The sequence below is a fragment of the Macrobrachium nipponense genome, chromosome 4, assembly GCF_015104395.2.
Source record: "Macrobrachium nipponense isolate FS-2020 chromosome 4, ASM1510439v2, whole genome shotgun sequence".
NCBI lineage: Eukaryota > Metazoa > Arthropoda > Malacostraca > Decapoda > Palaemonidae > Macrobrachium > Macrobrachium nipponense.
This window is the reverse complement of record NC_061100.1, coordinates 134,433,661-134,457,433: the sequence shown is the minus strand read 5'-3', so window position 1 is coordinate 134,457,433 and position 23,773 is coordinate 134,433,661. Positions and strand designations below refer to the sequence as shown.

Sequence of the window (23,773 nt, the reverse complement as noted above, 5' to 3'; positions counted from 1 at the left end):
TACACAAGTTTTTTTTTTTTATTAATTACACAAGTTTTTTTTTTATTAATTTTACAGGATTTCCAGCCGGTGCTAGAAGATTATCCTAATGTTAAGACCAGAGGTTTGTATCAATATGCACAAAGTATAAACCAAAAATATTCAAAACAGAAGAGAGCCGAACAGCAGGACAGCAAAGAAACACATCTCATTAAGACTGCAGTCAAAAGCAAAACTGTGTAATTTGAATGCACTCCGACTAGGTGGGCAGCCGCCCCTACCTTTGGTAACTGTTACCATAACCCCCTTGTAAAATTTAATGGCCAGATTTCCAACATGCTAATAGTAGTTAATTCCCCATATGTAAAGACTAAGGGCTTGTATTCGTCCACGACCAAACAATGTTTCAATGCAAATTCTATTGATAAAATGCAAAAATATAACATTGCAAGAAATATGGAAGCATTAAATATGGTCCTTTCAAATGTAAATAGGCTTACAATGTCAATTAAAATTCCTATTGTTGGAATTCTCAGTGATTCCGTTGCTTATTTTAACAATACAGACATACACTGAGTGATTTATGCCGCTGACAACAGGTTCCTTATGGCACACCATAAGCACCCTTAGGGCGCCGATAACCGGAACTTGTCCCGTTATACACCGTAAATTACCGACTTTATGGCACTAGACAGGCCCCATAAAACTGGATCGCTGATAACCGAGTCTACCGATAACTGAGGACTGCCTATAATATTTGGCTTGAAGAGGAAGACGAAGATTTGCTTGAAGTCTTCGTCCCAAACTGATGAAATTAAAGGTTGTGCTTTAACTAGAAATGCACCAATTTTATAAAGTTGAAGAAGTATAAGTAACTATGACAAGGCTATTTAGTTTAAATCTAACCTAAAGGATATACAGTAGTTACAAATCACTCTAGAAGAGTAAATCTATGAGACTGCAATCAAATTCCCTTTCATTTTGTAAGCATCAGCTATACTTCTCATTGGGTAAGATGTTATCATAATTCCAAAATAAATTGTTACAAGACAATCCTACCCCATACATTTCTGTGCACAATAATCAAATCAAGCCTCATATACTACTGCCTTTCCTAGCAAATTTGTAAGCACTTCCCAAAATCATTCCACCCAGTAGCCATCTACTGCCACTGCCCTGATAAACTACTTCCAGTATATACTCACTGCCTTCAGAAGTTAAGTAGTAAAATTTACCATTACTAATCTACTAAGTATATTATAATTACCCACTTACATTTATTATTACTAGCTTTTCATGGCAATATTAGGTATTTTTAAGGTATCCTAACTACATTTCTGGCTTGTTTTCAAGAGCCAAGAACCATCACAAATTTTCTTCCTTTCAAATTAATAGTAATTACAAAATTTTGCTTGACAAACTTTCATGAATGAATTATGCATGTAAGGTAGGAAAACTGCATGTATATAAGAAAACATTAAACTGAAATGTATAATGATACTGTAATCTGCTGGTATAAACACAATTGAAACCAGGTCTTTATGACCACAACACATCAGACAAGTTCCAAGAAATGCATTAAATAAGCTTACAGGATTAAATTGAGAGGTTATCATGTAATAAATAACATTCTCACCTGATGCTCATCATCATCATCATTATCGTCCTCATCTTTACCATCAATATCAGGAAAAACTGTTACATTAAGAGGGTCAAGTGTTGCAGCTTGGAAGACTTTAGCATATGCTCCTTCACCTCGCAAACGGCGAACATAAAACATTTCCTTCCCCAAGGTCAGCTGAAATAAGAATGATATATACAATAAACAGATACAAATAAAGATGATTTTTTCCCCTTATTTTGCTACAATGGCTTGTGCATCACTTAGATCACAATTATATTTAGTTGATCCACTTGTTTGAGGAAAGATGATCAATGAACCACATTTCTGTCTCTCATCATTTGAACTTCAATTACTTTATGGCATTACTGCTACCATCAAAATCAGATCATAAAGCCTGCAAAATGAGGGGTGAATTCTACATTGCAATAGTAAATATGTTGGAATTTTCATGGAAAAAGAATCAGGAAAATATTTTATGTTACAAAGGATATGGGAACTTAGACCAAATGGACTACCCTAAACAATCCTAAGGACAGTATGAAGATACACCACTGCCATTAACTGCAATAATTCGGCTCTTCCTTTTATGGCGTAAAATGTGACAAATTCTCTCCTCTCTTGTCTGGGCCTAGGTCTAGGGCTTCTTTTATGACCTGTAACATTCACAGCATATTGACTCTCTGCCTGAGTTAAGCCCAAGTCTTGTGAACTATTTCTGGTACTGACAGTTTTTCCTTCATGTATGACTTATTGCATTCATTGGGAAAATCCAAACACGACAATAATGCACTAACTAGCCTTAATCACATCTATGCTGATAATGTGCTGATCAAGCTTGCAATCAAATCTCTGTCAAATTACCCAAAATCCAAACACTGAGACTGATGCCACTTTTGCATATAATTTCATAAAAATTTCTATATGCACAAACAATAAGACTAAGATCACATCATAAGATGTTTGCTGTATGCATTGAGCCCAATGTGCTAGGCATGACATTAACTGTTTATATATTGAAATGTTGACGCAAAAAAAAAGTTTTATTAAAAATTAGCGGAAATAATAGTTCACGGATCAAGCTGTTGTTGTTTACAATTGTTACCCAGGCGCGCAAGCGCAAATTTCTTTCTTCTTGCACTAAAAAGCATCAGCGACACATCTCAGAAATTATTTCGTCACTTTGACACAATTTTTGCACCATTTTATATTAGCCGTTACAGTTTTATATATAGAAATGTGTGCAATTTCAAGTAGAATACAACAAAAAACAACTCATGGTTGTAGCTATTATCAGTTTTGGAATATTTTCATATAAATAACGATAAGTGCCAAAATTTCTACCTTCGGTCAACTTTGACTCTACCGAAATGGTTGAAAAATGCAATTGTAAGCTAAAACTCTTATATTCTAGTAATATTCAATCATTTACCTTCATTTTACAACAAATTTTAATACTCTAGCACAATATTTCAATTTATGGTGAATTTATGAAAAAACTTTCCTTATGTCCGCGTGGTAACTCTTCCGAAAAAATCAAAATTTATTTTGTCAGATTGTCGTAATGTTTGCACAGTTTTATATTAGCTGTTACAAAGTTTTACATATGGAAATGTGCCCAATTTTATGTAGGATACAACAAAAAACAACCCATGATTGTAGCTTTTATCAGTTTTGAAGTATTTTCATATAAATAATGATAAATGCCAAATTTTCAACCTTTGGTCAACTTTGACTCGACCGAAATGGTCGAAAACCACAATTGTAAGCTAAAACTCTTATATTATAGTAATAAACTCTTACATTCTAGTAATACTCAATCATTTACCTTCATTTTGCAACAAATTGGAAGTCTCTAGCACAATATTTCTATTTATGGTGAATTTTAGATAAAAACTATTTCCTACGTCCAAGCGGAAACTGCCGAAAAATCAGAAATTTTTTCGTCCAATTGTCGTAGTGTTTGCAGTTTTATATTAGCCATTACATCAAGTTTTATATATGAAAATGTGTGCAATTTCATGTAGAATACAACAATAAACAACCCATGGTTGTAGCTTTTATCAGTTTTGAAATATTTTCATATAAATAACGATAAGTGCCAAAATTTCAACCTTCGGTCAACTTTGACTCTACCGAAATGGTTAAAAAACTTTATTGTAAGCTAAAACTCTTACATTCTAGTAGTACTCAATCATTTAACTTTATTTTGCAACAAATTGGAAGTCTCTAGCACAATATTTCGATTTATGGTGAATTTTAGAAAGAAACTTTTTCCTACGTCCAACCGGTAACTGCCAAAAAAATCAGACATTTTTTTGTAAGATTGTCGTAATGTTTGCAGTTTTATAATAGCCGTTACATAAAGTTTTATATATGAAAATGTGCGCAATTTCATGTAGAATACAACAATAAACAACACATGGTTGTAGCTTTTATCAGTTTTGAAAATATTTTCATATAAATAACGATAAGTGCCAAATTTCAACCTTCGGTCAACTTTGACTCGACCGAAATGGTCAAAATTGTAAGCTAAAACTCTTACATTTTAGTAACACTCAATCATTTGCCTTTATTTTGCAACAAATTGGAAGTCTCTAGCACAATATTTCGATTTATGGTGAATTTATGGAGAGAGAGAGAGAGAAGAGCAGGAAAAAAAAAAAGAGAAAAAAAAAAAAAAATTCCGTTATGTCCGTGCGGTCCTCTTTAAAAAAAAAAAAAATCAGACATTTTTTCGTCTGATTGTCGTAATGTTTGAATAAAGTTTTATATATGAAAATGTGAGCAATTTCATGTAGAATACAACAAAAAACAACCCATGGTTGAAGCTTTTATTAGTTTTGAAATATTTTCATATAATTAACAATAAATAGAAAAAATTTGACCTTCGGTCAATAATTAACAATAAATAGAAAAAATTTGACCTTTGGTCAACTTTAACTCGACTGAAATGGTCGAAAACTGCCATTTTAAGCTACAACACTTACAGTCTAGTATTATTCAATCAATTATGTTCATTTTGCAACAAACAGAAAGTCTCTAGCAAAATATTTCGATTTATGGTGAATTTTTGAAAACAGCTTTTTTTATGTCAGCGAGTTACGAATTCATGCATCATATTGTGATAATATTTTCTCTGTGTTGCTTTGATAGTTTTACAATTTGTTATGTACCAAAATCATTGCAATTTAGCGTACAATACAACGAAAAAATAATTAACTCATTAGCTTTTACTGTTTTGCTCACAGCACAATTTGTATACAATTATATGTGAAATGTTTTCGTGCCGTCATGTAATCCAATATTTACATTGGACATTTTTTTCCATTTCTGATGGTTGCATACTAAACTTCAGGCAATGATAAAAAAGGAGCCAAAAATGAACTCTTAATCTTGAAAATTAAGAGTGCTGTGATTTTTTTTTCTTTTGAAAAAAAAAAATAAATAAATAAATAAAAATAAATAAATAAATAAATAAATAAAACTGCTTCGGCGCTCACTTGCAAACGCCGCCGGCATACGGGAGACAGTTTCGGAAATACAGGTTAACCCTTAAACGCCGACTGGACGTATTTTACGTCGACGATTTTTTGTCATTTTTTGTCTCTCGGGTGCCGACGGACGTATTTTACGTCGACATACAAAAGTTTTTTTAAAAATTCGCGGAAAAATACTTTTAGGCCTACCAGCCGAAAACTCTTGAATCACGTGCCTTGGGGGATGCTGGGAGTTCATGGATCAAGGTGTTGTTTTGTTTACAATCGTTACGCAAGCGCGAATTTCTTTCTTGCCGCACTAAAAAGTATCTGTGACACATCTCGGAAATTATTTCATCACTTTGACATAATTTTTTTACGATTTTAAATTAACCGTTACATGGAGTTTTAAATATGAAAATGTGCGCATTTGTATGTAGAATACAACAAAAAAATACTCATGATTGTAGATTTTATCAGTTTTGAGATATTTTCATATAAATAACGAAAAGTGCCAAAACTTCAACCTTCGGTCAACTTTGACTCTACCGAAATGGTCGAAAAACGAAATTGTAAGCTAAAACACTTATATTTTAGTAATATGCAATCATTTACCTTAATTTTGCAACTAATTGGAAGTCTCTAGCACAATATTTCGATTTATGGTGAATTTATGAAAAAAAATTTTCCTTACGTCCGCGCGGTAACTTCCGAAAAAAATCATACATGCGATTGTGGTAATGTTTGCACCATTTTAAATTAGCCGTTACATAAAGTTTTATATATGAAAATGTGCGCAATTTCATGAGACAATACAACTAAAAAAAACAACCCATGGTTGTAGCTTTTATCAATTTGAAATATTTTCATATGAAAAATGATAAGTGACAAATTTTCAACCTCTCGGTCAACTTTGACTCTACCGAAATGGTCGAAAAAACGCCATTGTAAGCTAAAACGCTTATATTCTAGTAATATTCAAGCATTAACCTTAATTTTGCAACAAATTTGAAGTCTATTAGCACAATATTTCGGATTTATGGGTGAATTATGAAAAAAAAATAACATTTTCTTTACGTCCGCGCGGTAACTATTCCGAAAAAATCATACGTGCTATTGTGGTAATGTTTGCACCATTTTAAATTAGCTGTTACATAAAGTTTTATATATGAAAATGTGCGGAATTACATGTACAATACAACAAAAAATAGTTGAAGGTTGTAGCTTTTCTCATTTTTGAAATATTTGCATATAAATCACGATAAATAGAAAAAAAACCACGTTCGGTCAAATTTGACTCTACCGAAATGATCGAAAAACGCCCAAATTGTAAGCTAAAACTCTTACAGTCTAGTAATATTCAGTCATTTATCTTCATCGTGAAACAAATTTGAAGTCTCTAGCACAATATTTAAATTTATGGTGAATTTTTAAAAAAAACTTTCCTTCCCTCCGCGCGCGGATTCTCCGCCACAAATCTCCGAAATGCGTAAATCCCATTCTCGGAATATTTGCTCCGTTTCATATTAGGCATTTCATAGAGTTTTATATATGAAAATGTGCGCAATTTCATGTAGAATAAAACTAAAAATATTTGAAAGTTGTAGCTTTTCTAATTTCTGAAATAATTGCATATAAAAAATATATATAAAAAAAATTCGACATTCGGTCAACTTTAACTCGTCAGATATGGTCGAAAACTGCATTTGTAAGCTAATATTCTTACAGTATAGTAATATTAAATCATTTGTCTTCATTTTGAAAGAAATTGGAAGTCTCTAGGACAATATTTAGATTTATGGTGAATTTTTGAAAAAAATATCTGTTTATGTCCGCTCGTTACGGATTCATGCATTATTTTGTGATAATATTTTCTCTGTGTTGCTTTTATCGTTTTACAATGTGTTATATACCAAAATGATTGCAATTTAGTGTACATTACAACGAAATGATAATGATAATTTTTTTCATTTCTGATGGTTGCATACTAAACTTCAGGCAATGACAAAAAAAGGAGCCAAAAATGAACTCTTAATCTGGAAAACTAAGCGCGCTGTGATTTTTAAAAAAAATATTTTTTCCGCTACCGCGCTCACTCTGAAACTTCTCCGGCACACGGGAGACATTTTTTTTTTTACCGCTTCGGCGTTTAAGGGTTAAGTAAATATTGGATTTATATGACTGTAAATCTGTTATCTAACTTGAACTCTCTGTCTGGACTTGAGTTTTCCTTATTTAAATAAACTACAATATAATAAAACATAACTATTCAAGTTCAAAACACTAACTTTAGTATCTTTCCATGAACAGTAAATCTATAGGAAATAATCAATGCAGCAAAAGGTCACTACTATACTGTGTACATTATATATTTTATTCATTTTTAAAATAAACTGAAGAAATGTTGTCAGGTAATTAAATTCATCATCTGGCTTGATTTGATTGATGAATGTTTTGTCTGATGTCCTGGCATAGGAAAAATCAACATCAAAATCAGCTCACAATCATAAAAAGTAAATTTGCATCAAACCTCACACAAAATTATCACAGCACAAGAGGTCAGTCGATGGGAATCAGAGTGAACTCTTGGAGAGATGAGCTGCAAGTAGGTGGAAAACTTGATACCCAATAATTTAAGTCAAATCTTTTGATATTTTTTTTAGCTTGTACCTTTTTTCATTTTTTTAAAACAAAACGCTGATTATGATCTGCTTGGTTTTTATTTGATGACCAAAAAAAAAAACACTTAAAACTGTTCTTATAAAATCCTATAAAAAAAATTTTTCACCTGGACAAATAAGAAACTTATGATCATTTGCCTAATCTTAAATTAATGCTATCATAGAATTAACAACTTTCCAGGAAATCCCACTCTTTCAGTTTTTTATGTGGATAGACTTTGGATATAAAACCAAAACAATTCACCTTCTGGAAAAATTGGAGCCTTTTGCAGTTAAATCAAAGTAATTTGTATGAACATGAAAAAAAAAAAGTTACCTGCACATTTGGCTTGATTAATGGTAGTTTTCCATCCATTTGCACATATCCTCCACGGGTCTCCACTTTTTCATTCAAGTTGTCCAACAGCTTTCCTACCAGTTCTTTACAAAATGGGTTTATTTTCTCAGGAAAATTATTCTCTGATAGTACCTGAAATAAAAAAAAAACCTTTTCAATGAACAAAAACTTTCAAGAATAAATTTATTTTTATTAATTTTCATTTTTCATAACTAACAAACCTGGTCTTAAAATTACAATAAATCTAATAGTGCCAGATGGAAGACCAGTAAAATTAATTTAAAATTGGCATCTGTGCTTGATCACGAGGTCTGTGGGATCTCCCACAATGCCTTCAGCACCTCGTGGTCACATCAGTTACACTTCCAACCCAGTTTAACTGTCTGAGGGGTGGTGGTAGTGGCCTTTATATGTTAAGACCTCAGGTTTGTTAGTTATGAAAAATACTGATGGATTAAAAGATTTGTCATTTGTTCATATACAAAACAAACCTTCAGTTTTAACATTAGGATAGACTTACTAATTAGTGGGAGGTATTATAAACCGAATAGGAGTTTGCCACCTTTAGTCAACTTCTGCATAAAGATATTTTCAGAGAACTGACCTCAACCTCCGAACCTATGATACATGAGTATCAACTTACAATAACATAGTCCATTGCATCTGCAGAAATGTAAAGCTATCTGTTCCCAAAACCAACGTATCTTCTTATGTGGGTTTATCATCACTCCTCTCCCTCCTTGCTACAGAGGGATGTGCTACTACTGAAATTATCATACATTATTGATCACTCTTAACAGCGTGGCTGTCTCACTCACCTGTATCTAGTCCGTTCCAGTTTATGACGGTACTTTTCTTATTGCCTGTAGGTAAAATGCAGGAAAGAAAAGACCAGTCACCTCATTCATTCTACTTTCTTACCATCATCTTAGACTAGATACATACTGACCTGCCAGGGGTACTGGATGAGCTACATTTGTTGAGCAGCCACTACCAGACCCAAGGGAAAAGTGCCCAAGGACCCATGGCCAATAATCCTTCAAGTAAAGGAAGTGGTGGTGGTTTGACGGAACAAAATACCAGCTTTCAAAATTCTCTGAACAGACATTCTTGAATGCCAAAGAAGAGCTCAAACCCCTGATGTCATACACTCTTGCTCTCACAACATTTTGATCTTTCAGATTCTGTCAAATATGCATTCCTGAACATTTCTTATAACCAAAACGATATTGTATTCCTGGACACTTCTTTTTTTAAAGGTAAGGATGCAGCACCCTGACTGGACTTGAATTTTAGCCTAGCCTAACCCCTTTTTTTTCTATACAAATGAATAATCTACCCACCTGTACTCGTTCTCCAACTCCAGTATACTCCAGAAATCACCTTAGATCAACAGCAGAACAAGACTTATGACCCAAAAACTACCCGACAGAGAGCTCTCCCCTACCAGCCAACCACCACCAGCATGTCTCCCCAACTCCCCCGTGTTATTGTTTACATCCCACCGCCATCATGTCTATGACGTCACGACACAACTTAACCCTCTTACGCCGAAGCGGTAAAAAAAAAATTGTCTCCCATGTGCCGAAGGTGTTTCAGAGTGAGCGCGGAAGCGGAATTTTTTTTTTTTTTTTTTTTTTTTTTTAAATCACAGTGCGCTTAGTTTTCAAGATTAAGAGTTCCATTTTGGCTCCTTTTTTTTTCATTGGCTGAAGTTTAGTATGCAACCATCAGAAATGAAAAAAATTATCATTATCAAATATAAATAATGCGATATATGATAGCGCAAAAACGAAATTTCATATATAATTGTATTTAAATCGCGCTGTGCGCAAAACGGTTAAAAGTAACAAGTTACTTTTTTTTCGTTGTAATTTACACTAAATTGCGATCATTTTGGTATATAACACATTGTAAAATGATAAAAGCAACAGTGAAATATTATCACAAATAATGCATGAATCGTAACGCAGCGGACGTAAACAAATATTTTTTTTCAAAAATTCACCATAAATCTAAATATTGTCCTAGAGACTTCCAATTTCTTTCAAAATGAAGACAAATTATTGAATATTACTATACTGTAAGAGTATTAGCTTACAATTGCAGTTTTCGACCATATCTGACGAGTTAAAGTTGACCGAATGTCGAATGGTATATATGTTTTTTTATATGCAATTATTTTGGAAATAAGAAAAGCTACAACCTTCAAATATTTTTCGTTTTTTATTCTACATGAAATTGCGCACATTTTCATATATAAAACTCTATGAAATGCCTAATATGAAATGGAGCAAATATTCCGAGAATGCGACGTACGCATTTTGGAGATTTGTGGCGGAGAATCCGCGCGCGGAGGGAAGGAAAGATTTTTTTTTTTAAATTCACCATAAATCTAAATATTTTGCTAGAGACTTCGAATTTGTTTCAAGATGAAGATAAATGGCTGAATATTACTAGACTGTAAGATTTTTAGCTTACAATTGCGTTTTTTGACCATTTCGGTAGAGTCATAGTTGACCGAACGTGGTTTTTTTCTATTTATCGTGATTTATATGCAAATATTTAAAAAATGAGAAAAGCTACAACCTTCAATTATTTTTTGTTGATTCTACATGAAATTGAGCACATTTTCATATATAAAACTTTATGTAATGGCTAATTTAAAATAGTGCAAACATTACCACAATCGCACGTATGATTTTTTCGGAAGAGTTACCGCGCAGACGTAAAGAAAGTGTTATTTTTTTCATAAATTCACCATAAATAAAAATATTGTGCTAGAGACTTCCAATTTCTTGCAAAATGAAGGTAAGTGCTTGAATATTTACTAGAATATAAGCGTTTTAGTTTACAATTGGCGTTTTTTGGACCATTTTGGTAGAGTCAAAGTTGACTGAAGGTTTGAAATTTTGGCAATGTCTTATTTATATGAAAATATCTCAAACTGATAAAATCTACAACCATGGGTTGTTTTTAGTTGTATTGTGCATGAAATTGCGCACATTTCCATATATAAAACTTTATATAACGGCTAATTTTAAAATGTTGCAAACATTACCACAATCGCATGTATGATTTTTTTCGGAAGTTACCGCGCGGACGTAAGGAAAATTTTTTTCATAAATTCACCATAAATCGAAATATTGTGCTAGAGACTTCCAATTAGTTGCAAAATTAAGGTAAATGATTGAATATTACTAAAATAAAAAGGTTTTAGCTTACAATTGCGTTTTTCGACCATTTCGGTAAAGTCAAAGTTGACCGAAGGTTGAAATTTTTGGCAATTATCGTTATTTATATGAAATATCTCAAAACTGATAAAAGCTACAATCATGAGTATATTGTTGTATTCTAAATAAAAATGCGCACATTTTCTTTATATAATACTTCATGTAACGGCTAATTTACAATGGTACAAAAATTATGTCAAAGTGACGAAATAATTTCCGAGATGTGTCACAGATACTTTTTAGTGCAAGCAAGAAAAGAAATTCGAGCTTGCGCGCCTGCATAACGATTGTAAACAAAACAACACCTTGATCCGTGAACTCCAGCATCCCCCAAGGCGCGTGATTCAAAAGTTTTGGCTGGTAGGCCTATAGTTATTTTTCCTTGCGAATTTTAAAAAAAAAACTTTTATGAGTCGACGTAAAATATGTCCAGTCGGCACACCGGGAGACAAAAATGTCGACATAAAATACGTCCAGTCGGCGTAAGAGGGTTAAATACATCAACAAACACCTTCTAGAATCAACCATATGCTGTCCTTATAAAGGACACCCACCATATTTCAACAATGCAGAAAATACCAATAATAATTATACAATATATAATCAATAAATAAAATTACTTCAAGGTCATTATCCACAGTCTTTCAAAGTAGTCATAGAAAAGGAGACAAATCTGCCATCTGCAACTAATGGATTCTGTCTTAGCCATGAATTCATGTATTAACTTGAAGACTAATGACTTCCAACCTCTGGAATGTTTTACCTCATATGACAAAAACTATATAGTTTCCCTTCCCTTTTGGTAGATGCTAAGAGCCAACAAGAAGACTGCGTTTGGAGTCAAGCTTCTATCAGTGGCTTGTCAAAATGGTTCATGGGGACACCGATGTTAAAAATTGCAAACAAGGAAATTCACAAATAACCAGGCATTTTCTCCGTTTCCTGCAAGATCCCAAAGAAACCTTGGATAGGGAGGTAATATGATCCATAATATCCAGATACCCGTACAGACCCACAGGAATTACACGCACTCAAACCCAGAAAGAAAAGAAAAGGCAGGCAAACTAAACCTGCTTTAAAAGGACAGAGAGCAAACGTGTCCTGTCTTAAAACCAACCACACGGTTAAAGATAAGGTTTTACTCACTTTTTATTTATTGTTTATTTTTTCAAAGTTAAGATATCTGTTGTAACTCACGGACTGCCTGTGATTACCATTACTATAATTAGTAATACTATTACAAATATGTATAAGAAAGGCTGGTTTAGCCCTGGGTAGGAAGGGTTGGGCAGGAAGGAGGACAGGTGGTGGGGGTTGATGGTGTCAGGTAAAGGGGTTCAGGGGAAATTTAACCCTCAAGAGGTGCGACAAGTCCAGCATGACCCAAGGAGTGTTTCAAAAAACATGTTTTTTTCACCCTACAAATCATCGTCTATCTCGAATCTGGGTGTGATTGACCTGCAAGAGGCTAGCAGAACACACGCTACAATCATGTCAAAATAACAATTTTTGGAAGTAAATTGTATTTTTCCTAACTATGCAAACCTGAGGTCCTTTACATAAGGAATTATTTTTGGCGTAGCTGGAATTATGGCTATTAAATTCTTGAACAAGGTGGTTAGGCAGTAACTACCGTGTGGCAGGCAGGTAAGCTAGCCTGCCCGGATGTAAACACTCCACTTTGCCTTTTGGCCCAGGTTCAGAATGAGGGGTGGCATGAGGTGGGCATGAATGTAAAGGACCTCAGGTTTGTATAGTTGGGAAAAATACAGCTTACTTCCAAAATTTTTTATTTGTTCCTACACGATATACAAACCATCGGTCCTTTACATAAGAAAGACTAACTGATTGGTGGGAGGAATATGAGTGAGCCTCTAGAACTGATTGGAGTTCTACACACCTAGGCTACTCCTGCTCGTAAGAGCGAGGAGTGACCTGCCTCTGACAACTTGATCGGAGTATAGGAGCTGCATGATCAAGAGTCAGACTTCTGGGCCTTTTCGAAATGAGTGAGGAATCATAACTCATCTGAAAATGGACTATGAAGAATATTGGAGTCGGAGGCATTAATGCAAAGTTCTGAGAAGGGTTTGCATTATTATAAGTCTCCTTCCTCCCCTTGTTAGAGGAAGGAGAGGATTGCTACTATGATTCTGATAAGAAACATAAAAAGGATGCTCTATGTGTAAGCTTACCGCATCAATCGCCTGACCAGCCAGCGTAAGTTCAAGTCCTATCCTCAACTCGAAGGAAGAGGAATGGAAGGACGAGGTGGGGAAGGTGGAGAGGCCAGTCACTCTTGCATCCTTCTTACCTCTAGAACTGCACACCATAGGCGAGATGCAACTTATCCTCTTGAAGGAGCTGGGCAAGCAAACACAACCTGCAAGCATCCACCACCGTTCTAAGGAAATGAGGTTCCAAGGACCTGTGGGCAGGCCCGAAGGGAAAGATAAATATGGTCGCAATGAGACCTTCCCTTGTCTATCTTCCTGTCCGACATATTCTTCGGAGTGATGACAAGTACCCGTCCGCTGGACTATCCAACTGCAGAGAAGTCTCTCATGGCCTTGTAAGATTCTGCAGCGGATAAAGACACCAACAGTCTCCTTCCTTCCCTTGTTAGAGGAAGGAGCGGGATTGCTTTTATGATTCTGATAAGAAACATAAAAAGGATGCTGTATGTGTAAGCTTACCGCATTAATCGCCTGACCAGCCAGTGTAAGTTCAAGTTCTATCCTCAACCCGAAGGAAGAGGAGTGGAAGGACGAGGTGGGGAAGGTGGAGAGGCCAGTCACTCTCGCACAGGGTTGCCAACTCAAATTTTCAAATGTTGCTAGATAAGCTTGCAAAAGTAGCTAAAAAGTAGCTAAAGTCATATGGAATTTCTCTCCAAAAAAAATAGCTAAAAATAGAATACTGTAAAAAGGGCAATGAATTAGCAGATAGTCATATTTTTTTTTTATTGATATTTTAACATACCAGAAGTATAATTAATTGAACTTGTTGTGATGAAAAGAGGAAATAAATTTTACTTATTTAGGAATAATGGAAGGAAAATTAATAATTATTGTTAATAAAAAGAAAATAAATTTGTAAAATAAATTATTCAAAAAATTCATTACTTAATACAAGAAATTTCAAACAAGTAATGCTATTCTTTTCATAAACAAAAAATAAGATCTTAACAATTGTTCAATAATTAATCAAAAATAAATTCATCCCAATCCATCAGTGCCTCTTTGATTTCAAGTTCTTGGGATGTGCTGGGTTTTGGAGAGACTTTATTTTCATATGACTTCAATATCCCTATTTTTTGTACCATACTATCAGGGAGTTGATAATCATGACATCATTTTCTGTGTCGCCGTAATCCATATTTTATGCCTAATATAGCATTCACCGTTTTCAATATTAACCGATTTCGTGGTTTTGTTTTAAAACAATTCATGTTACTAAATAACCTTTCCACATCAGCATTTGAATGTGGTAAAGACAAGATTTTCAAGGCCAGCTGACAAACATCATAAAAGGGATTTTCACCAGTAGCATCCCTGTACCCTCCTATTTCTGCCCAAAGATCTATTGTGTTTGAGGTTTCTCTCCACTTTACATGATGTAGATTTTTCCATTGGAAATCAATGCGTGTGATGAGTTCAGCATCATTTTCAAACATTTTTGCCAAGTCAATTACGCTATTTTTTCTCGGCTGCAAACATTCACTAGCACTAAAAGAGGACATAGACTTAAGTACATTAATATTATCTGGCAAATGTTGACGAATTTGTTGTATGAAATTTACCAGAAACTTAACACACCTTCCACGAATAAAACTGTCCTTTTCTGGTGGAAACTTACACTGCCATTTCATTCTCAAATGCATACCCAAGGTATGGTTTTGGATCTAGACATTCTTCAATGTTAGTACTTAGAGTAATTTTTTTTCCAGGAATGAGAATTTTTGAAGTCATTGAGTCATGCAAATGCACAAGATCATTCATTAACTTTGTTGGGTCACTAATCTCTACTTCAAATTTCTTATTCACCATCTGAATTTCACCCAGTATTGGTTTAAAAAACAAAAGGTATGCATAATGGGATTTATCATTGTACATGCTATAAAGTAGATCTGCTGTGTAACATCTTTCAGACAACTTAGCAATTTCAAAATGTTTCTTTAGTTCAAGCCATTGGTCTACGATTCTCGTTATTGCCGTCTCAATAGACAACCATCTTGTTTGACTTACCTGAACTAATTTCAAAGGCTCGTGTCCATCATTAATCAGTGCATAAAGTTCCTTGTACTTTGATTGTCTGAGAGCTGAATGGGAAAACCAATTATAAGTCTCTTTAATTAAAAATTCCAAATTCCTAGGTAGAAATTCACCTGCAGCATGTGATACTGCCAACTGCAAGGAGTGGCATACACACCTAATTAATATAGGTGAGGAATTTCTTTTTTCAACTTTGCATGGACACCATTATTAATCCCTATCATAACTGAAGCGTTATCAGTCCCAATTGCAATTAGCTTTTGTAATTCTAATCCATGATTCCTTATTGATTTCTTTAAAGCTTCACATATTGCTTCAGCATTGCATTCCTGAAGTTCAACTAAGTCTAAAGAACTAACCACAATCTTTTGCTTTCTTTCAGAAAAATATCTGATTACAATGCCTAATAATTTAGTAACTGAGATATCATTGCTCTCGTCTATCAAAAGACTATACGGACTGCTTCCAATATCTATCTTCAAGTCTTCAACAAAATGTGGGGCTATCACATTAGAAAGAACTGCACTACACTTCTTTCTTTTCAATTTCAAATCCTTGCATCCTTTACTTTCAGGAAAGCACGATTTACACAAATCACTTAAGTGGTCAACCACTCTTATACTGCAATGCTCTGCAATATAAAGGGTCATACGCCCTTCTACCCTCCTAGACTCATCATCCACTTTCTTGAAAGGGAGGACAGTTTGTCTTTGAGCACTGAAAGGCTTTTCCGCATTTTGATGTTTCTGAGTGTTGCTGTGTTTGTTTATGTCACTTAACTTGGCAGCTATTGTACACTTACAATATTTACAAAAACATTTTCTGTCATCACCCTCTATTTTATTTAACCAATTTTTAAATCTAGAGTCTTTTAGCCATTCTTCATGAAAACGTTGAGTGTATTGCTTTCCCATGATTTTTATTAGCCTAAAAATAAAAAGAATATTTAGTTAAGAGATTTCATTTCTCTAGGCTACTATAGATCTGTAGTATTGATAAACAGAGAAGCTAATGCATACCAATAAAACACACACACACACACACACACATATATATATATATATATATATATATATATATATATATATATATATATATATATATATATATATGTGTGTGTGGAATATTTATGCATTTGTGTATGCTGTGTCATGCAAGAGCTCCTCTGTTTATCAAAAACTTCTAAGAATAAGTTGATTATATCACTAAGTAACAGATAATCTTACACAGCGGCAATTATAAAAACACTATTAATCCTGAAGTTCCGATTCAACTTCCGAACTTGAGTCGTGACTACGTGATACTGAGTACTAGTAGGTAGGCTGAGCATTGGTACGAATCCATATGGAAATATTTAGAAGCAATGTTTAACATGTACTCTACGAGATCGCTACCGTGCTACGGGACTTACACGTCTATGGATGGTGGTGGTGGTGGTGGGGGAGATATTGCCATCACACTTGTGTACTCTTGTATTCATGTTTATTTTGGGAATATAGGCCTTAATTTAGGGACTTTTCACTATCTTATTTATTTTTTTTCTTTGAATAATAAAAATAATGCAAAATTTTGTAAGTAGTTCAAAATTACTAGAATTCTCCAGATTTGTCGCTAGATTTTAAAGGAAATCTCTAGATTTGCTCCTTGTCGCTAGTGGCCAATAAATGTCGCTAGATGACATTCAAATTCTCTAGATCTAGCGACAAAATCGCTAAATTGGCAACCCTTATCTCGCATCCTTCTCACCTCTAGAACTGCACACCATAGGCGAGATGCAACTTGTCCTCTTGAAGGAGCTGGGGAAGCAAACTCAACCTGCAAGCATCCACCACCGGTCCAAGGAAATGAGGTTCCAAGAACATGTGGGCAGGCCCGAAGGGAAAGATAAATATGGTCGCAATGAGACCTTATCTATCTTCCTGTCTGACATATTCTTTGGAGTGATGACAAGTACCCATCCACTGGACTTTCCAACTGCAGAGAAGTCTCTCACGGTTTCATAATATTCCGCAGCGGGTAAAGAATCGACACTCCATGGTGGATGTCGATCCTCATGGGTACAGGAACACGCCAATAGGACAAAGTAATGACTGATATGGTTCAACCAATACAAAGTCCACAGCGTAGCTCATGACGGTCACGGACTCTTCAACAGCTGCCAACTGACTGCGCTGTGTTAGGCGAGCAGTCATGTATCTGAGACGTAGTCGCATGACACTTGCCTTTTGAAGGGTTATGCCGAGAAACCATACAAATCGTCTATCTTGTTCGCCATCAATGTTGGGAGACGAGATGATGATCCTCTCATGGCATGTGCCCAACAGATGATAGTCAATTGCCTTCTAGACACAGAGGTCCTTGATGGCAAGGCAGAAGTTCTCATTGAAGTTGAATCTCAACTAAGGAGAAACAATGCTATATGCCAGTGAAAGACTAAGGTGAATGCAGACCTACGCCTTCACAGCTGAATCGAGAGAAGTAAACTCTCAAGATTCTGAACGTAGAAAAATTCCCGTCGATGACGACAACCAGTGAAGACTGCTTTAATCCGTTGTTTTACAGAGGACTGAAAACGCTAAACTGCTATTCCATTGCTGTTTGGTGAGAAATTGGAGTTTGCAATGAAAGCGGAGCACCTTTCAGTAATGAAAACACAGGGATTGTACTGCCTGAAGAACCGCTTCTCATGGGCTGGATCAGGGAGGACATTTCTATTACTTGGAAGTAGAGCTGGCAGGGTGGGGAACAGGCGAAGTCTTCGTTATTCACCTACAATTCAGGGTGAACAAAGAATAATTGTACACTTACGAATTACAAGATGTATTTAGAACACAAACTCAGATGTCTGAAGAAACCATTCTGTGTCATTGCAGCGGCAGGTGAGATGAAGCAGAAGACTATGCTACAGAATTCTGTTACTGTGAGGTACTAGTGAGATATCTCTGAATGAAAATTCTTGCAACGGCAAAAGGCGATGCAGGAGAGATGGTCATACACGTATGCGAGAATTCCAGCCAACCAGAGACCTAAGTCTGTGATTGCCGGGCAGAGATTCAATTTGGTAGTCAATCATTGCATAGGAGGAGAGACAAAATCCGAACGAAATATCTCAGAGAGCCAGCTGTACGTGCTGCGGCAGGCAAGGCTGGCAGGCAGCACGTACACCGCTAGCTCTCTCTCATTTGTCATCCTGAGTTGCCAGGTAATCCATTCCATGAAGGAATGCGTTTGGCTAGAACAATCGAGCTCAAGACAATACGCTCGAGCATTTGCATTTTAACTGAAATGGGAGGGAAGAAACCCGTCCTGCTCGGTGAATGCAAACGCTGGAGGGGTTGTTGTTGTAAACAATACCCCTAGTATCTTAAAATCGAAACTGGTAACTCTTGGGAGGCTTGCAAGGCAGTCCTGAGTTGTAGTTCAATTAAGAGAAGATACGATTTGAGTCGGTCACATACCCGTTATGTGCCTACACCTTGGACAATTCAACTGATAACAGAAGTATGTCGTGAGAGAAATATACCTATTATATTTATAGGTTCCTGTACATAGCCTCCAGCCTAAATTCTCTTCCATTCGAGGAACAAGCATAAGGACTGGAAGCTGACCTCCTTCATTCTCTAATGAAGAGAGCAAAGGTGAAGTTTTCCCCAAGGAAGACTTCTACGGCGATAACAGGATACCGAAGAAGACTAGTTCAAGCCGAACTGCGATGTTCCCAAGGCATTCAAACTCTTGGTGCTATCCATCCTGAACGGATTGACGTAAGTTCGGTAAAATCCTAGGATTGAACAAAAAACATAGTCTCTCGGGTTCGAATTCGGAGGAGTAAACTCCACTGAATTCCTCTTATTTCCTTATTTCATTCTGGTATAACCAAGAAGTAAAGGAAAAAAAGGAGAGGAGGATTGACTGTTATTGCCCGTTCTTCTCTATCTCGGGGGTGACTGCCTACTGAGGCGACGGACCGTCAGGTCCATCCAGGCTTAGCCCCTCCTGTGATGTTCTTCCTTCGGCAGCAGTACTTCCTTTGAACGCTAGAAATTCCAGGAATTAATGGCTTAGCGAGACTCCCGAGTTCGTAATAACAATTACATTACCAGGAATGTCTGTCTCGACAGTGTGTTTGGAAATTACAGGAAAACCAAAACACTCCTGAGACGCCAGAAATTACAAGGAATTTGAGCATTCGGCAAGATTCCCGGTTATCGTAGTAACAATTATCAGGAATTCTCGTCTCACCCACTCTGGACCATGGTCTCCCCCAAGTGTTTGCAGATTGTAGAAGACAAAAACACTCACAGAGTGCTAGAAATTCCAAAGAATTTTAAGCGCTCGGCGAAACCCCCAGGAATTTCGTCAGAAGACCATCAGGTGGTGGTCCTCCCGATTCACATAGAAATCGAGGAGGAATGGGCAAGATCCTTCCTCAATGACGGGGACTTACGTTCGGTAGGACCCGAAGGTCCCTCCATGAACGCAGTCCCCGACACAGAATCCTACGGAGAACGCTCTGCAGGATTCCTCCCATTCCCGTCGCAGCCATAGGAAGAGAGTTACAGGCAGCCATCAACCTGCGGTGATGGCTGCTCCGAGTCTAGGAAAACGTTACCGTCGGGAGAAAAAGTTTTTCAGAGAAGGGTTACGAAACTCGTACTGTGGCCAAAACGTCTGCCGCCACCGTGTCCGTTGTCTGGGTGGGGCTGAGTGTGCACCTGGCAGGAGAGAGAGCCAATACCATCCTCCAACACATCCCAGTCCTCGTTGAGGCCGAAACCTCTCAAGAGGACCAAAGGGGAAGCCCACACCAGTCTCTACATGCACAGTCCAGCAGGACTGTCACATGAACAGCGGTGATGGTCACTCCTTAAGTCTAGGAAAGCGTCATCGTCCTAACCAGCCCCCTTGATCTCCTCCAACCACTTGAGCGTATGATCTGTTTGGTCCCAAGACCGAACCAGGCTCATGGCCGGACCGTAAGAAGTGCATTCATCATGGTCACTCCTGTTCGCCTCGTTCCACCCGGTGTAGCCCGTGGAGGTTGAAGGGACAGGTGAGGGAGACCTGACGCTCCTACCCTGCCTACTAGCAGAACCAGTAGGCTGGGAGGACTGCAGGCGATTGCCAACCCGCGGTGGTGATTGAGCTGCAGGTCTGGACCAGCGGTCTCCTTCCGGAGAAGCGCTGGACCGAGGACGGTAGCGTTGGTCTCGTGCATCAGGGGAGCTGCTAACAGTCATGCAAGCCGCCTGGTCCCAGTGGGAGCGACGGTCGGGTGACTGGTAGCGTCCACTAACGCGGTGAGAGCGAGCACTGTCCTCTCTTGCATCCAAGGGCACCGCCCTCCGAAGAGAGAGGAGATCCCCCAAATACCAACACCACACGCCCCTTCTTCTACCTTCGTCTGATAGTAAGTGAAAGGATAAAGGAGAAGAGAAATTAATTACCATAAAAACGAAACAAGGACAAACCTCTGAAGTTCCCCTTGGTAATTCCCAATCGTAAATTTCGGATAAATACATGTCTCATTACAGGATCAAAATCACTCACGTTAAATACATGTCTCGTCCTCATGTTAACCCTTAAACGCCGAAGGGGTATATTAAAATTCGTCTTCCGTGTGCCAGGGGGGGTCTCGGAGTGAGAGCGGAAGCGGAAAAAATATTTTTTTCAAAAAATCACAGCGGGCTTAGTTTTCAAGATTAAGAGTTCCATTTTGGCTCATTTTTTTGTAATTGCCTTAAGTTTAGTATACAACCATCAGAAATGAAAAAAATTATCATTATCATATATAAATAATGCAATATATGATAGCGCAAAAACAAAATTTCATATATAATTGTATTCAAATCGCGCTATGAGCAAAACGGTTAAAGGTAAAGAGTGATTTTTTTTTGTAATGTACACTAAATTGCGATCATTTTGGTATATAACACATTGTAAAACGATAAAAGCAACACAGATAAAATATTATCACAATATGATGCATGAATTCGTCACGAGCGGACGTAAACAAATATTTTTTTCAAAAATACACCATAAATCTAAATATTGTCCTAGAGACTTCCAATTTTTTTTTTAAATGAAGAAAAATTATTGAATATTACTATACTGTAAGAGTATTGGCTTACAATTGCAGTTTTTGACCATATCTGACGAGTTAAAGTTGACCGAATGTCGAATTTTTATATATATTTTTTTTATATGCAATTATTTCGGTAATTAGAAAAGCTACAACCTTCAAATATTTTTTTGTTTTATTCCACATAAAATTGCGCACATTTTCATATATAAAACTCTATGAAATGCCTAATATGAAATGGAGCAAATATTCCGAGAATGCGACGTACGCATTTCGGGGATTTGCGTCAAAGAATCCGCGCACGGAGGGAAGGATTTTTTTTTTTAAATTCACCATAAATCTAAATATTGTGCTAGAGACTTCGAATTTCTTTCAAGATGAAGATAAATGACTGAATATTACTAGACTGTAAGAGTTTTAGCTTACAACTGCGTTTTTCTACCATTTCGGTAGAGTTAAAGTTGACCGAATGTGGTTTTTTTTTTATTTATCGTGATTTATATGCAAATATTTCGAAAATGAGAAAAGATACGACCTTAAATTATTTTTTGTTGTATTCTACATGAAATTGCACACATTTTCATATATAAAACCTTATGTAACGGCTAATTTAAAATGGTGCAAACATTACCACAATCGCACGTATGATTTTTTCGGAAGTTACCGCGCAGACTTAAAGAAAATTTTATTTTTTTACATAAATTCACCATAAATCGAAATATTGTGCTAGAGACTTCCAATTTGTTGCAAAATGAAGGTAAATGATTGAATATTACTAGAATATAAGAGTTTTAGCTTACAATTGCATTTTTCAACCATTTCGGTAGAGTCAAAGTTGACCGAAGGTTGAAAATTTGTCATTTATCATTTTTTATATGAAAATATTTCAAAACTGATAAAGGTTACAACCATGGATTGTTTTTAGTTGTATTGTGCATGAAATTGCGCACATTTCCATATATAAAACTTTATGTAACGGCTAATTTTAAAATGGTGCAAACATTACCACAATCGCACGTATGATTTTTTCGGAAGAGTTACCACGCTGACATAAGGAAAGTTTTTTCATAAATTCACCATAAATCGAAATATTGTGCTAGAGACTTCCAATTTGTTGCAAAATGAAGGTAAATGATTGAATATTACTAAAATATAAGAGTTTTAGCTTACAATTGCGTTTTTTGACCATTTCGGTAGAGTCAAAGTTGACCGAAGGTTGAAATTTTGGCACTTATCGTTATTTATATGAAAATATCTCAAAATTGATAAAAGCTACAATCATGAGTATTTTTTGGTTGTACTATTCTACATAAAAATGCGCAAATTTTTCATATATAATACTCCATGGAACGGCTAATTTAAAATGGTACAAAAATTATGTCAGTGACAAAATAATTTCCGAGATGTGTCACCGATACTTTTTAGTGCGGCAAGAAAGAAATTCGCGCTTGCATGCCTGCGTAACGATTGTAAACAAAACAACACCTTGATCCGTGAACTCCCAGCATCCCCCAAGGCACGTGATTCAAGAGTTTTTGGCTGGTAAGCCTTAAGTAATTTCCGCAAATTTAAAAAAAACTTTTGTATGTAGACGTAAAATACGTCCAGTACGCACCCGAGAGACAAAAAATGTCGACGTAAAATACGTCCACTCGGCGTTTAAGGGTTAAATAAATATCTTGTCCTCATGCTAAAGGGCGAAAGAATGTAAATATGTTGGCATACCTTTGCCGCCGACTCTTAACACAAGTAGAAAGGCGGCTATAAAGGCTATCACAAAAAGTGGGTTTGTATATTAATTGAATTTAACATTAATATCCAACACCGTAAATACAGTAGTACCTCGAGTTACGAAATTAATCTGTTCCGAGGCGCCCTTCGTATCATGAGGTTTTCGTATCTTGGACCACATTTTACATGTAAAATGACTAATCCGTTCCAAGCCTTACAAAAACACCCCAGTAAATTATATTTCCAGGCCTACAACACATGTTCTAGGGTTACGACGTCGATCCGACGGAAGAAATATGACTCCAAAAATGCAAAATACTGTACATACTTGAGTAATATTCAACTGCATGTAATGT

The 23,773-nt window shown here is 36.2% G+C and overlaps 2 protein-coding genes across 2 annotated transcripts in view; one reads left to right on the top strand and one right to left on the bottom strand.

Moving 5' to 3' along the window:
* LOC135211196 (mitotic checkpoint serine/threonine-protein kinase BUB1-like) overlaps window positions 1-23,773 on the bottom strand; it is a 201,531-nt gene that overhangs the window by 20,711 nt on the left and 157,047 nt on the right. The window contains exons 22-23 of the mRNA XM_064244418.1: window positions 8,077-8,229; window positions 1,616-1,777 (exon numbers count right to left, since the gene is read on the bottom strand). Coding sequence (XP_064100488.1) covers window positions 1,616-1,777; window positions 8,077-8,229 — 315 coding nt within the window. The remainder of the gene's footprint in view (window positions 1-1,615; window positions 1,778-8,076; window positions 8,230-23,773) is intronic.
* LOC135211195 (transmembrane protein 65-like) overlaps window positions 1-23,773 on the top strand; it is a 162,811-nt gene that overhangs the window by 111,360 nt on the left and 27,678 nt on the right. The window lies entirely within an intron of this gene.